Here is a 16,220-nt window from a genome sequence, read left to right on the forward strand (position 1 = left end):
GTGGGGGAAAGGAGACAAAAGGAGCTGAAGGTGGGGGAAGGCAGGAAACCTAACTCTTTCCAATGTACAACTGCTCTTGTGTTTTTCTCAGATGCTAATATAGTGTTCTATTACTCAGGGGAAAAAAAAAGAATGAGAGTTATCTATCTCCAGTCAGTTGTAGGGTGTAATGGCTAATTACAGGGAGCATACCCATACCCTGGGAAAAGGGTATATTTATTTCATGTACATAACAATGCAATTCAAAACTGTGTCCTACTATGCTCCCATTTAGTGTTTTCCTATTTTAAATCAATTTACTGTGTGACCTTGGGCAATTTACTTAACCTTTCTGTGACTCAATTTTCTACTTGTAAAATAAGAATTGTAGCACTTTTTGTTATGGAGTAGAGGAGATACATAAAAAGCACTTAAGAATAGTGCCTGGCCAAATCAATAGAGACAGAAAGCAGACTGGTGGTTGCCAGAGGCTGGGGAGAAGGGGAAAAGAAGTGATGCTACTGGATATGGGATTTTACTGGGAGGTGATGAAAATGTTCTAAAATGAGCTAGTGGTGATAATACACAATCATGTGAATATACTGAAAAAATCACTTAATTGTACATCACTTTAAAAGGATGAATTTTATGGTAAAGTATATCTCAACAAAGCTGTTATAAAAATTCTTAAAAAAATAGAATATTGCCTGGCACAATGTAAGTGCCCAATAAATATTAGCCATTATTAGTAGTAATATTATTGTCATTATTATTACTTAGCCATCTTATGGCCTGAGTAAATCCCTAGAAATTCTTTATTTTCAATAAAAGCCCACAGAAGCTAGAAAAGTATTTCTAATTTACATACATGAATTAACATTCACAGATTTATCTCTATCCAAACTGTCTCAGAAATTAACAGTCTAATTAAGAATAACAATTTCAGTATTTTACTCTGGAATAAAACAGCTCATGCAATGGATGTCTGATCATATCATTATAGCATGTAGATAAATTCCAATGACTTGATGTCACCCAAGGACTTGAAATGACAGGAGATTTTCATTTTCATCTTCAGGAAGTCCAGGTGTAATAAGTAGTTAGATTATAAGAAGTATACAATTAAATCTTTAAATATAGGCTTGGTAACCTTCTAATCACATCTAGGAGATACTTTATAAAAAGATAAATTTAGTAAACAGTAAAATGCTGACTGGTCCTATGTCCTGTGACAAGCCCACCTTGCCCAACAACAGAAAAATCCATTACAATAAAAAGATCCTATTCAATTCATGTAATAAGACTCCCAAGAGGCAAAAGACTTGAAAATTAATGGTTGACATTTAAGACTACACTGCACATTCTAATACGTTTGCATCAGTTGAGTTTTTATAATCTGAAGAGCAATTATATCCAGTCTTCACCTTCCTATTGCTAAAGAATGTTACAACAGAGGCTCAGTCTCAGAAGTAGGGGCAGCAAATGACAACCCATGACAGTGATGCACCACATTGGGCAAGGATGCAGTATATTTGGTAATGAAGCTCACACACTTGAGTTTCATCTAAAGCATGAAACTTCCCAATTCCTAGAACAGGGTTTCCTTTGTTAAAATCCCTTTCTCTTCTAGTCTTTCTTTCTATAATTAGCCATGTGCCTTTGCAGCAAACCAGGGAAAGCTGTGTTGAGGGTTACAACTTCCAGGTAATCAGGTCTTCTGCCACAGAGAGCAATGCACTTTTTTGCATATATTAAGAAAATAATCATTTATACCATAAAACTGACCATTCATTTTCAGAAAGATAATCTCCATTTTACCCATCTTCATTTAAATCAAATGAAACCATTCCTTAAATCACCCAAGAGCAAGAGATTAACACACAGAACAAACTGCCTTAACACCCAATATAACCCCCTCCCCCCCTCCCTACCCATAAAACTGCCACCCCTGTTGTAACCTTAAAAATTTCTGACCAAAATATTTAGCCTGAGTAAAATTCGGCAGGCAATTTTTTGAGAAACATGATCATTTCTTTAATTTTACATTATAACCACTGGGACAGATTATGAAATAACTTTGGAAAAGAGAAGTTTTCAGTAAAGGTTGGGAAATTTCAGACGATGGAAATGGATGATAACTTAAGGACCAATTTCAAAATCAAAACCAGTTTCAAAATATTGTCTTCACCAATTCAAGACTGAAAAATTGGCTTTGTGCTCACTAGGTTTATTTTAAAATTTAGAAGAGAAATTGAAATGAATACAAATATATAATAACCAAAACCTCTGGAGAAGACTGGGATTGAGAGGACCAAATTTGAAATGCTCAGTAATTTAGTGATAACTCCAATAACCCATTTGTCCTAGTAGTGTTCTTTGTTAATCTGGGAATGGACAAAATATGTTTTTAAAATTATATATCCATGTGTAGCTAGTCTTTAGGAATAAATATTTAGATTCCATGATAAAGAAAAACCATGGAATAAATTCCTATCTTTATAAGTAACTGTATATACAATGAATGTTTTCTGCCTGACTCCTAATCTTTTGTCTATTAAGAGTTCTTCAATGTGCAATTTATAGATGGCAGTAGTTCATATTACCCTAAAGGAACCCTGTTTAGCTTCAAATCAGCCTTTCCAGACACTCTGCTCCCTGAAAAGCCGTCACACTTGTGTGTATAAATAGCTGAGAATACAAGTAGGTGCACATGTGCAAAAAAAAGTACTTGTCTAAAGAAGAGCTAAGCAGCTTTACAAATAAAGTCTAAAACCAAGAAAATAAATTGCCATTCCCCAACCCAAAAAGCACATCTAATGAAAAAACTGCTAAGACCACTATGAAGAGGTGGCAGCTGTAAACCCATGGCATCCAACATCCTGCTCTAAGCATCTAGCTGTTCTGTGAACCAGCCATCAGAACACTAAATCCCTCCATGTGCATGGGGTTAAATGCAGGCTTCTGATTTAGCTTTACCTTCTAGTTAAAGCCCAGACTACACAGAATAACGAGGACTTCCTTAGAGCTATGCTGTGTCCAAAATGCCTCATTCTACCCTGAAGAAGAAACAAGTGCCCAAATGATAATATGCATTAAGCACCTACCAATCTAAATTTTTGAGGTCTCCCACTTGGATAAGTTCAAGCACTGGTCCACCAAGAGCTTCAATGACAGGAAAATTACATATTGACTACTAACAGCTTGCATATTCAGAGCTAGGGAGCAAAATTAAACACTAGAGTGTCAATGAGGTGCTGTTAATAAGCATGGTGGAAAGGGAACCATACAGAACAACTAAAGAAGCTGATTCTTTACCTGTCCTTCGCTTTTTTAGAAAGCAACAAGTGCAGAATTTTCTCTGGTCAAATTCTGAATACTGGTTAATGCATGTTTTCTCCTCTGCAATTATGAAGCCCCTTCCCAACCTCTGTCATTGTCTTTTTAAGCCTAAGAAAGAAATAAAACAAAATGGACAGACTACCCCTTCCTATTTATGAAAAGAGAGGCATATTCTAATAGTCATAAGGCAATGTGTTTAAGAGCCGCACCTGAACTAGTATTCTCAAAACTGAAAATACAGCAGTTAATTCCACTCAACTTGCAGGATGTATCCATGTGTTTCCCAAATCAGTGGCTGTCACTTGAATGGACCACAGTGACCCTATCATGCCTTAAGGCAGCACTATACTGCATATACTACATATTTTAAAGAAATAACATCAAGAGGCAAAGGACAGCCTTTCAAACATCGGTTCCTTAGAAGCAGTGATGGTGCTTTATGGCTCCCTTTTAATATCCTCACATACCAAATACCTCCAAAATTACACAAAAGAGGGCCAGAGGGAAAGCTCCATGGTGAACTGCATCTTTCAGATGAGCTTTCAATTCACTGGTTTTTAATTTCCATTTCCTGATTTACTGAGGAGTGAATGTGAGAATCATCCAACTGATGACAAAATAGAACAAGAAAACAGGATAAATGGCCAGGGCTTTGCGGTTTGGAGGCTGGCTATCAGCAAGAAAAGCTGTAGAGGCTAAACAAAACAAACAAAACAAAATGGAATCTTTAATATAATAAGATTGTCACAACCACTAACATTTACTATACTTTAATGTGCTTGGCATAGTCTGGAACACAGAATTACACAAAATGTTCAGTTATATTTGTGACCTTTGGGGAAAAACGCATTCTGTGGCATAGTTTTCCAGACAGTTGAGAGCTACTTGTTTCCAATACTAAACTCTGAAAGTTGTCAACCATTTCACATGAAAATCTTTCTAAAAGGGGCTTCCTAACCTTTTCTGAGAAGTTACTGACCTGTGATGAATACACTGAGAAAAATGTCTAAGGCGAGTTGCTCCTATGGCAAATAGCCTCATACTGCTGTGCTTCTTGAGTAATTGTTTTCATTATTCAGCTATCGGCTCTTTTAGATGTTATCCCTCTTGTCCACCTAGGAAATGAGACTCAACCTTTCAAACATCTGATCACCCTTTGCAGGCAATCTTTCCTGAGTAATCATCACATATCCTCCCATTGCAGGCAGAACTGCCCACATACATCCTCTGTGTCCCCACCATACCCTGCACAGACTTCCATCTCCCACCTGGGACACCTATTGCCCTTAAGTGTTTACATGTCTGGCTGCTCCACTATGTTATGAACTCTGAGGATAGAGACTGTGCCTAGCACAATGCCTGAAACATAGTTTGTGCTCAAAGAACTATCTGCTGAATTAGAAAATGTAATGTTTATAGGAGCCTCTCTCTCTTCTAAGACTCTACTTCCTCAACAGCTATAAGCCTGGACACCAGATATTTACAACTACAAGTATGGTAAGTTATCAGACCCTAAGTGAGGGAATGAGGGAGTTCTCCCATGGGTAAAGCACTCGAGCTTAACACACAGTCTTTATAATATTAATTCTGGCATTCTCAGACTGTATTTTTGGATTACTTCTTGGATTTTAACCATGTTCCAGAGCAAATGTGTATGTTAATGCACTTAAAAATATTAGGCAGTCTGTCTATCCCATGAAGTAAGAAGCCAGTGAGCAGTTCTAGTTGAAGGTAGAATTTTAAGAGAATTTTAGGAATGCAATAACAATGATCACATAGCATTCACTGCCACCACCATAGGCTCTTCCTAATCTTTGGCAGAATTTTCTACTGAAGCAGAAAAGTACTACATGATAATATACATAACAACCTATACTGAGAGGTGGTATAATACAGTTCTAAACAGGTGTGTCACCTGCTTGGGTTTGAAACATAATTCCCCTATTCACTAGTTATGTGTCCCAGGGCAAGTTTTTTAACCTCACTGGGTCTGTTCTTCATATGTAAAAATGGGACTGATAATACTACTTTTTATTTGAGTTGTGAGGGTTAAGTGAGATAATACATATAAAGCACTCACAACAGTGCTTGGCCTAGAATAAGCAATCTGTAAATGCTGGCTACTATTCTTATAATGATTAATTTGTTAGGAAAAGGCCCAAGTCATTTCTCAAGTCACCTACGCCTCCTATATGCTAGAATCTGAGCTAGGTCTAGTGTAATCTCCTTTCCTGACCCTATCGATTATTTAAGAATAAAAAAGAAAGGATATGACCCTCCACATCTCACAAGGCCAGATATCCAACTCTGGTAAGATGGACAGCATCCCTATCATTGCCTACTTGGAGAAGAGGGTTCTGTGGATGATACTGGCAAGAATCCTATCACTCTCATATGACTCAGGAGTTACACTGCACCTCATCTGGTTGTCATCTCTAACTCATGGTTTTGTCTGCTTTGCTACTGTAGAGATAAGTACATTCTTACCTACTATAGACCAGGCAAACATCACGATCACCACAAAAAAACGGACCATGAAGTTTATAGGTCCTGGCTCGGCCAAAAGCACCAACCGGCAAACCAGCATTGCCACGGTCAAGGGAAGTATACAGTAACCCAGCACACAGAGGCTCTGAAAAAAAGATCTAAAAAATAACATACATCTTTAAAGATCATAAATATAGTTGATCTGTATCATGATACAGTTTATTTCACAGATTTCTATATATCGTAGATTGTTACCTTCCTTCAAATACATAATACCTATACCCTAACATTGATTCTATAAGGATGCTTCTGTATTAAGCATAAGCTTTAATTTTTCTCTCCCTCTACTCTTTCTCCCTTCCTCTCAAACTCCTTGAGAGTCAACCACCTAGGGTACCAGATGATCTACTCTAATTCCTAGAGACTTCCTTCTCCCATTTAACCTCTAAGACAGTGGTTCTTAATCTTTTCTAGTTTAAAGACCTGGTTGAGAATTTGTTGGAAGCTATGGACCATCTCCTCCACAAAATGGATATAATCTTCCAACACAAAAAAAGTCTCCACATGATTTCAGGAGCTGGAGAGAGCATCTGAAGCTTATCATAAGACCCTAGATAACTTAAGGTAAGTTAAACTAAGTGATCTCTGTTTGGTGGGTTTAAGAGAATTTCTCTTTAGCCCTCATTTATTTTCATTTTTTTTAAATACCTAACTAGCCAGACTTCCTTAAAAGTCTAAGATATGCTACCTGGCAAGGCAAAAAGTACATTTTAATAATACTCACATGTTTCCTCCAAGAAGTTTTGAGTTGAGGGTGATGGTAACCGCACCAAACCAGACAATGACAAACACTTCTGCAAACTGGGGTCCTCCATCCTTTTCACTATCTATAGAGCTTCTTTGAAGCATTCTGTGAGAAGGAAATGGCATGAGAATTGCTTCATCTTTTATTTACAGTAGTAAAGTTAAAGCAAACTTTGAATCAGGGAGCTGTCCTAAACCTCACCTGAAGATCTATAATATATAGGTTGTACGAAAGCAAGATGTCAGAAATATCTGGCAAGGCTCCCTTATTTCCAATTCCAAATGCCTCAGGACTGCATGGGTCACCACATCTGGCCTTGCTGGGATGTGTAAATGGATTACTGAAGACGTTTTTGGTTAAGCAGAGGTTATAAACTGAAGGGTCAAATGTGGCTCACAGACATGGAGTTATCAGTCTGTAGAAGATTTAAAATGGGTTTAAATTCAAGTGACAATATTTTAAAATTGGGAGGTTTCACTTAAAAATACGCATTTCTGGATTTTCTTGAAAAACCTGAAGAATTTCTAACAGTGGGCCTACATTCCTACATGGCAACAACTGGGAGCACTTGACTGACATAGCAGCAGGTCCCTTCACAAGAGGCTTCAGGTCACCAAATCATGTACACATTTAGGTTACTTCTCTACCCCTTAGATACATTTACATTTGTAATCCTTCAGTTAAGGCTTTAATTCTGACATTTATTTATTATTTTTTAAGATTTTATTTATATGAGAGAGAACAGAGCAAAAGAGAAAAAAATGAGCTGGGGTGGGAGCAGAGGGAGAGGGAGAAACAGGCTACCTGCTGAGCAAGGAGCACGACCGGGGACTAGATGCCAGGACCCAGGGATCATAAGCTGAGCCCAAGGCAGACACTTAACTGATTGAGGCACCCAGGCACCCCTAGTTCTGACATTTCAGAATGGAAAGAGTCTATAAACCTATCTAGTTGATTTTTTTGAATCAAAACACAGATTATTACTAAAAGACTTTGCTTTAAAATGGAGTAGTTGAGCAGGCACTGATATATCTTCTCTTTGTCTAAGAATTTTACAGACATAAACTTTTGAATTGTGGACTAGAACACTTGGACTGAATGTTATTTTTTTCCAGTAACACCAAATTCACAACCTCTTTTAGTAAGTCTTGCCCTGCTATGCTGCTTGCCAGGGCAGGCTTCTGTATTCTGTACCTGTACGTACTCCATTCTGAGTCCTAACAATCCGATGCAAGGAACGCTGGCACTGATCACTTGTTGTCTGGAATCTCTACTGCTTTGGCCTGGTATGAAGGGAGAACATTAATGGGCCTCAAAGGCAGGAGATCCAGAAAGTGATCCAAGTTTTGTGATTAGGTATGTTAACTAGAGTACATCACTGGATGTCTTGAGACTCCAGTTTTCCTCTCTGCAAATGAATTGGGCTAAACTACATAATGTCTAATGTAAATCTTTTAAAACTAAAAAAGCATATGCTCAGTCATTCTAATATAAACCTGTCCATCAAGGCATTGGTGTATTGCCCTTGATGTGGTTATTAAAGGCATAAGAAACAGCACTCTACATTACTGCCTAAATTACCATATGTTTAATTCACATTAAAAAATGGGCTGAGTGGGTGCCTGGGTGGCTCAGTGGGTTAAGCCTCTGCCTTCAGCTCAGGTCATGATCTCAGGGTCCTGGGATCAAGCCTCACATCGGGCTTTCCGCTCAGCAGGGAGCCTGCTTCCCTCTCTCTCTCCTCTCTCTCTGCCTGCCTCTCTGCTTACTTGTGATCTCTCTCTCTGTCAAATAAATAAATCTTTAAAAAAAATGGGCGGAGAAGCCATTAAGAAATTTGTTCAATTTAGAATCATAAAAAGTCAAGCCTAGAAGGGATCCTCAGCCATCTCCTTTTATAGATATGGAAAAGGAGACCCAGAGGGGTTAGGTGGGAAGAGGTGTAAAATAATCACAGAGGAAGACAATGGGCAGTCAAGGAAACCTGAGGTTGAATCCCAAGTCTACCACTGATTGTGTGATCTCGGTTCAGTCCCCAATCTCTTTGAACCTAAACTTGTTTGTCAAAAAAAGAAAATAATATTCTTGCTATGAGGATAAAATAAAGAGAAGGTATTTAAAAGTTTTCTGTAAATCGGAAAAAAATCATTATACACATTTTGGTTCTAAGTAGTCCAAAATTGCTCTGGTGATAGCACAGTCAGGATGAAAACCCAGAAGTGAATCCTAATGCAGTATTTTTTCCACACTACCAATGGTTATATTCCCCTCTTCAATGGAATTATGCTCTCCTGTCCTCTCCCTTTACGTACAATGTGTACGGAAAGCCTAACACTTTAAAGTATGATCTTGCTTTGAACTTGAACACTTCTACTCTTCCTAATTTATTCTCATTCTCATTCATATTATTAAGATTTAAGAAGAACTAGGTTTACAAATAAACAGTACTTAAACCTATAAATATTTAATTCACTTAGTTTACTGATGGGGAGGTGCATGAGAGTAAACAAATGTCATTTCAAGAGAAATGGCTAAAACAGGCTAAGAAGTTATTGGTAAAGAGAGAGGAGCGTAATTTTCACATCTTTAATTCTATCACTCTTTGAATTGATCTGGAAAACTACTTGACTTTTTAGATTGAAATCATAAGAAGTACAATATATCATAGAAATCCTAAATAAAATATTCAAAATTTCCCTCAATTTTGAAACTCCACACAAGAAAGTATGGTCTATCTCAAATTGCAGAAGAACGAAATATAAGTACTTACAATGCAAGTGTCACACAAAGGATCAAAGGGCCCCACAGATCCCCTACAAGGCAAGAAAAAAACAGAAGACTGTTAAGAAACAAGTATGTAATATTTTCTATCTTTATTCCAATTATTTACCTCTCCCACTCTTCGAATTCAGACATCAAGGCTCTTTCTGTCTGCCCAAGCCTACCCAACCTCTCCTACCCCTCTACCTGCCCTCCCTGCCCCCCGATTCTGAATGCCCTTCTTCATATATCCTTTTAATTTTGTTAACTTCATAGACCACAAATCACCCCTCTTCCACCTACTAAGCCATATTCCGACATGCTATAAAGACCAATGGGCCAGAGGTCAAAAGACTTCAGTGCCCCATCCTCAGAAAGACTAGAGCCAAGTCACTCCATCAAACTGAGACTACATTAATATATAATCAGGTTCACCTCAAGAATATGAGAAATGAAGCTGAGAAGGAAGTGACTTCCCCAAGTATATATAATAGTTAGGTATAGAAGTGGGACCAGAACCTTGGTCTTTTGAGTCCTACTCCAAAGTTCTTTCCACTCTGCCACACTGCTTCCCTTTCATAATCATTACACTGAACTAGTATGGAACTGCTGTTTGTATAGGTGAGAAAACAAGTCTATATTGGTAATTTCATAAGGTCAAACCTTAGCAAATAACACGCAACTTTTAGAAAAGTATAAAAGCTCTGCCAACATCAGGTCTAAGCACAGTGGTTCTCAATTAATAGCTGTTAGGTAAATTCATCAGCCAACAGTTCAGTAACATACAGCTTACAGCAAAATTACCTTCCCCAACGAAATTGAAAAAAGATACATATACCATTTCTAACTTTCACCTCTTACGTACATAACTTTAAAGAAGTATGCATATGTACATACTTAGATTTTTTTCCCACATTATATAAGTAATTTTGACACCACTGTGGAAAGTTTGGAAAAGGTATAAAGAAAAATCATAATCCTAACACTCTGATAAAATACTGTTTTTCTTGTTAAATTTTTGAACTTATCAACTAAAAAGTAAATTCAAGTATAACTGATACTCATACACTTTTTAAAAAATACACTTAAGTTCTTTTTAATTCATAAAAATCTGTAATAATTAAAACTATTTTCTTATTTTAGTAGAATATACATATATTCTACTAAATAAGTAAGAATTATTTAGTAGAATATATGTATATTCTACTAAAATAAGAAAAAAAAATATATATATATATATCTCACAAAATTTGCAATTTTAGTCATTTCTAAGTGTACAAGCTTTGGGTACATTCACTGTTTTACAAACCTTGTATCATCCATCTCCAGAACTTTTTCATCTTCCCAAGCTAAAACTCCAACCTTATTTCCCACTTAACCTCCAGCAATCATTTTACTTTGTATCAATTCAACTACTCTAGGAACCTACTATAAGTGAAAAAAAAATATGTCCTTTTGTGACTGGCTTATTTTACTTAGCGCAGTGTCTTCACAGCTCATCCATGTTGTAGCATGGATCAGAATTTTACTCCTTTTTAAAACTGAGTCATAGTCCATTAGTATATGGTATATGTCATGGTGTATATATCACAACTTGTCTATCCATCCATTCACCTTTTGGCTATTGTGAATAAGGCTGCTATGAACATGGCTGTACAAATATCTGCTTGAGTTCCTGCTTTCAATTTTTGGGTATACACCTAGAAGTGGAATAACTGGACCATACAGTAATTCTATGCTTAATTTTCTGAGGAACCATCATGCCATTTTGCATAGCAGCTGCACCATTTCACATTCCCATTAGCAATGCAAAAGGGTTCTAATTTCTCCACATCCTCACCAATAACTGTTATTTCTGTTTCTTTGATAATGGCCATCCTACTAGGTGTGAAGTGATAGAGCATTGTGGGTTTTTTTAAGTCATGATTTTTTTCCTTGACACTTTGCCAAGGGCTATGCTAACAGGGTAGGGCAGAAGTACAAATTTGGGCCATGACTGACTTACCCTTTGTGCCAGCCTATCTGTCTAACCCCACAAGGTCTGGAAATGGACTTTAACACATGACATAGCTAATCGTCATCACTAATAAGCAAAATAACACACAGGTTCTGCATTGTCACTAAAGCAAACTCGTTTTGGACTGAGCCACAGCAGCAGTTGAAAGGGTATCCTTACACCTGGGATACTAGTGGTAGAATGGAAAGAAAATGAACTTGAAAACTGGGTTCTAGTCCTGCCTGTGTCATCCTGACCAGACTCTTAGCTTCTCTGAGACTCATTTTCTTCATCTGTAAAACAGGACCAATAATTCCTTCTTCACAGGGTTGTTGTTAAGCATTAAAAAAGATGTGTGTGTAGTAGGAGGGCATGGCACTAGAGTAACAGTTACCATTTATGGTGCAACTATCAAATGTCACATGCTGTGCGAGGTGGTTGATATGTATTACCTCTAAGCCTCACCAGCAAATATATGTTATTATCTCCTCTTTAACAGAGAAAGAAACTTGAGCTTCAGAAAAGTTAACTGTCTTATTCAAGATCACTGGTAGTAATGGAACCATGATTCAAACCCAGATCTGTCCATGCTCTTTCCACAACATACCAGTAGTACCAAATCATGTCAGCTCTAACCCACCGTGTACTATGTTAAGAAAGATTCTGATGCTGCATCCATGTGCCATATATTGGCATCCCTACATTATAGCTGAAATGCTGCCCAAATAGAAGGTACACTCATGTACAACATCATTGTCACTATTCTCAAACAACTGATTCAATTTTTCTGATAAAGGGTACTATGAAAGCAAATATAAAAGGTCTAATGATTTTAATAATAAATTCTAAATAAGACCATAATTTATTGCAAAAACTGTTTTCATAGACCTCTTGGTCAAAAAAACATAGTCATCAGACTAAGTAATAGTTCTGTAAATAGAACTGTCAATAAAGATACTATTAATTTGTTAATCCTTAAGGATATTAATGGGTATTGGCTGTTATTCTAATTTAATATTGAAACATTTTGCCTTTCCCTTGGAGATTGTCAGCTCAGGTTGAATAAAGTCCCTATGTGCTCATAGCTTCCAAAACTATTTTTTTCCAGTGGCAGATAGAGATATACTATCTATAGAGAGAGGCAAGATGGCAGAGGAGTAGCAGACTGAAACAACATCAGATCCCAGGAGTTCAGCTAGAGAGGTATCAAACCATTCCGAACACCTAAAAACTCAACAGAAGATAGAAGAGAAGAAGAGCAGCAATTCTAGGAACAGAAAATTGACCCATTTCTGAAAGGTGGGACGTGCAGAGAAGGGAATCCGATGTGACAGGGAAGATAGGCTGCGAGAGGAGGGTCCAGCTCCTGGAAAGCAGTGGAGCAGTGGAGCACAAAATCAGAATTTTTGGAAGTCTGCTCCACTGACGGAAATCACTCCAGAGGCTAAGTGGGGGTGGAGCCCTCATGGGACAGTGTGCTCTCAGGTCCCATGGGGTCACAGAAAGATTGAGGGTGTCTGAGTGTGACAGAGCTGCCAGGTATTGGAGTGGGGAAGCCAATTACAGAGTCAGAGCCGAAGAATGAGCTTTCAGATCAGATTACCTTAAACCATGATCCAAGACACAGTCAGGCTACTGCTCTTCAAGCAGGGCAACACAAGTGGCAGAGCTGGGGAGACTACCTTCCTACTCTGGGAGGAGCAGCGCGGCAGGAATCTGCTGAGTTTGGAGACTCCAAAAGGGGCCGTGCACCAGAGATAGAAATGCTCGGTCACAGACCGGGTGAGCTCGGAGTGCGGCCGGAGACCAGGGAGACAGGAGTGATTGACTGCATATCTCTGAGGGCGCACTGAGGAGTGGGGCCCCAAGATCCAGCTCCTCCAGGCCGGAGACTGGGAGGCCGCCTTTTTCATCCCCATCCTCCAGAGCAATATGGAAAGCGTTCAGGGAACAAAAGCTACCGAGAGTGAACCTGAGCAGATCACTTAGCCCAGTCCCTGGCAAGGAGGTGCAATTCCACCTCGGGCAAAGACATTTGAGAATCACTGCAACAGGCTCTTCCCCCAGAAGATTAGCAAGAATATCCAGGCAAGACCAAGCTGACAGGAGACTCAAGGAGAACAGCGGAACTCCAGAGCTAGGGGAAAGCAACACAGAGAATTCATGGCTTTTCCCCCATAATCCTTTCCTCTTGCAAAGTTAATTTCTTTTAATTTTATTTTTTTTCTTATTCTATTTTTTAACTGCTCCTCTTTCCTCTTTTTGCGTTTTTTAACTAGTTTATCTTAACAATCACTTTCTAAAAACAATCTTTATAAACCTTCAATATTATAGTCATTTTTTATCCCTTCACTGTATTTAACCTTACTTTTCGTATAATTTTTCTTTATTCTAAAAAATTTTTGGGATACAATTTCTTCTAATAGATCAAAATATACCCTAATCTAGCACATGGCTTTCTTCTAGTCTTCAGCCTGAGCACATTCCTTCCTCTTTTTTTTCTTTTTCCAACCAACTTATTTTATCAATTCCTTTTTTAGAATTTTTTTTAAAATTTTCATCTTTACAGTCACATGCCATCCCTTCATTGTGTTTACTCTTATATTTGTCTGTGTGTGTATATATATCTATACATAGATATATATACCCTTATATTTGTGTGTGTATATATATCTATACATAGATATATATACACATATATAACTTTTTCTTTCTTTAAAATTTTGGGAGGTAGTTTCTTCTAAGATACCAAAATCAAGTGGGTGGCTCTGTTCTATTCACCAGTCTAATATATATATATATATATTTATATAAAATTTGTTTTTATTTTTTAATTTTTATATTTTTCCCCCTTTCTTCTACCACCAGTTTTAGGATCTCTTCTGATTTGGTTAGCATGCATTTTTCTGGGGTCTCTGCCACACTTTTAGTGTTTTATTCTCTTGTTCATATATTCTTATCTGGATAAAATGACAAGGCAGAAAGACTCACCACAAAAAAAAAAAAGAACAAGAGGCAGTACCAATGGCTAGGGACCTAATCAATATGGACATTGGTAATAAGTCAGAACTAGAGTTCAGAACAATGATTCTCAAGGTGCTAGCCAGGCTCAAAAAAGGCATGGAAGATATTAGAAAAACCCTGCCTGGAGAAATAAAAGCCCTTTCTGGGGATAAATAAAAGAACTAAAATCTAACCAAGCTGAAATCAAAAAAGCTATTAATGAGGTACAATAAAAAAATGGAGGCTCCTACTGCTAGGATGAATGAGGCAGAAGAGAGAATTAGTGATATAGAAGACCAAATGACAGAAAATAAAGAAGCTGAGCAAAAGAGAGACAAACAACTACTGGACCACGAGGGGAGAATTCGAGAGATAAGTGATACCATAAAGTGAAACAATATTAGAATAATTGGGATTCCAGAAGAAGAAGAAAGAGGAGGGAACAGAAGGTATATTGGAGCGAATTATTGTAGAGAATTTTCCTAGTATGGGAAAGGGAACAAGCGTCAAAATCCAGGAGGTGCAGAGAACCTCCCTCAAAATCAATAAGAATAGGTCCACACCCCGTCATCTAATAGTAAAATTTGTAAGTCTTAGTGACAAAGAGAAAATCCTGTAAGCAGGATTAAAGATTTAAAAAAACAGATTTAAAGATTTTAAGTCAAACCGTATAATAAGGAAGGACACTATATCATACTCAAAGTGTCTGTCCAACAAGAATATCTAACAATTTTAAATATCTATGCCCCTAACATGGGAGTAGCCAACTATATAAACCAATTAATAACAAAATCAAAGAAACACATAGACAATGATAAAATAAGAGTAGGGGACTTTACCAGACCCCTCATTGAAATGGATAGATCATCCAAGCAAAAGATCAACAAGGAAATAAAGGCCTTAAATGACACACTGGACCAGATGGACATCACAGATATATTCAAAACATTCCATCCCAAAGCAACAGAATACACATTCCTCTCCAGTGCACATGGAACATTCTCCAGAATAGATCACATCCTGGGTCACAAATCAGGTCTCAACTGGTATCAAAAGATTGGGATCATTCCCTGCATATTTTCAGACCACAATGCTCTGAAGCTAGAACTCAATCACAAGAGGAAATTTGGAAAGAACACAAATACATAGAGGCTAAAGAACATTCTACTAAGGAATGAATGGTTCAACCACGAAATTAAAGAAGAATTGAAAAAATTCATGGAAACAAATGATAACGAAAACACAACTGTTCAAAATCTGTGGGACACAGCAAAGGCAGTCTGGAGAAGAAAATACGTAGCGATACAAGCCTTTCTCAAGAAACAAGAAAAGTCTCAAGTACACAACCTAATCCTATACCTAAAGGAGCTGCACAAAGAACAGCAAAGAAAGCCTAAACCAGCAGGAGAAGAGAAATAATAAAGATCAGAGCAGAAATCAATGAAATAGAAACCAAAAGAACAGTAGAACAAATCAACAAAACTAGGAGCTGGTTCTTTGAAAGAATTAATAAGATTGATAAATCCCAGCCAGACTTAACAAAAAGAAAAGAGAAAGGACCCAAATAAATAAAATCATGAATGAAAGAGGAGAGATCACAACCAACACCAAAGAAATACAAACAATTATAAGAACATATTATGAGCAACAATACACCAGCAAATTTGACAATCTGGAAGAAATGGATGCATGCCTATAGATGTATAAACTGCCAAAACTGAACCAGGAAGAAATAGAAAAACTGAGCAGACCCATTACCAGTAAGGAGATTAAAGGAGTTATCAAAAATCTCCCAACAAACAAGAGCCCAGGGCCAGATGGTTTCCAGGGGAATGCTACCAAACATTTAAA

The 16,220-nt window shown here is 37.5% G+C and overlaps 1 protein-coding gene across 2 annotated transcripts in view; it reads right to left on the reverse strand.

The window, feature by feature from the left end:
- Positions 1-2,427: 2,427 nt before the first annotated feature.
- YIPF6 (Yip1 domain family member 6) overlaps positions 2,428-16,220 on the reverse strand; it is a 26,188-nt gene continuing 12,395 nt past the window's right edge. The window contains exons 2-5 of one of the 2 annotated variants that reach the window (XM_032845575.1): positions 9,381-9,423; positions 6,590-6,715; positions 5,806-5,963; positions 2,428-3,426 (exon numbers count right to left, since the gene is read on the reverse strand). In XM_032845575.1, coding sequence (XP_032701466.1) covers positions 3,410-3,426; positions 5,806-5,963; positions 6,590-6,715; positions 9,381-9,423 — 344 coding nt within the window. In that variant the 3' untranslated portion in view covers positions 2,428-3,409. Of the gene's footprint in view, positions 3,427-3,748; positions 4,014-5,805; positions 5,964-6,589; positions 6,716-9,380; positions 9,424-16,220 lie in introns of those variants that run through there. The other variant, XM_032845574.1, reaches the window with a different exon arrangement.

Source organism: Lontra canadensis, unplaced genomic scaffold, assembly GCF_010015895.1.
Source record: "Lontra canadensis isolate GAN:19392208 unplaced genomic scaffold, GSC_riverotter_1.0 scaffold166, whole genome shotgun sequence".
Classification (NCBI taxonomy): domain Eukaryota; kingdom Metazoa; phylum Chordata; class Mammalia; order Carnivora; family Mustelidae; genus Lontra; species Lontra canadensis.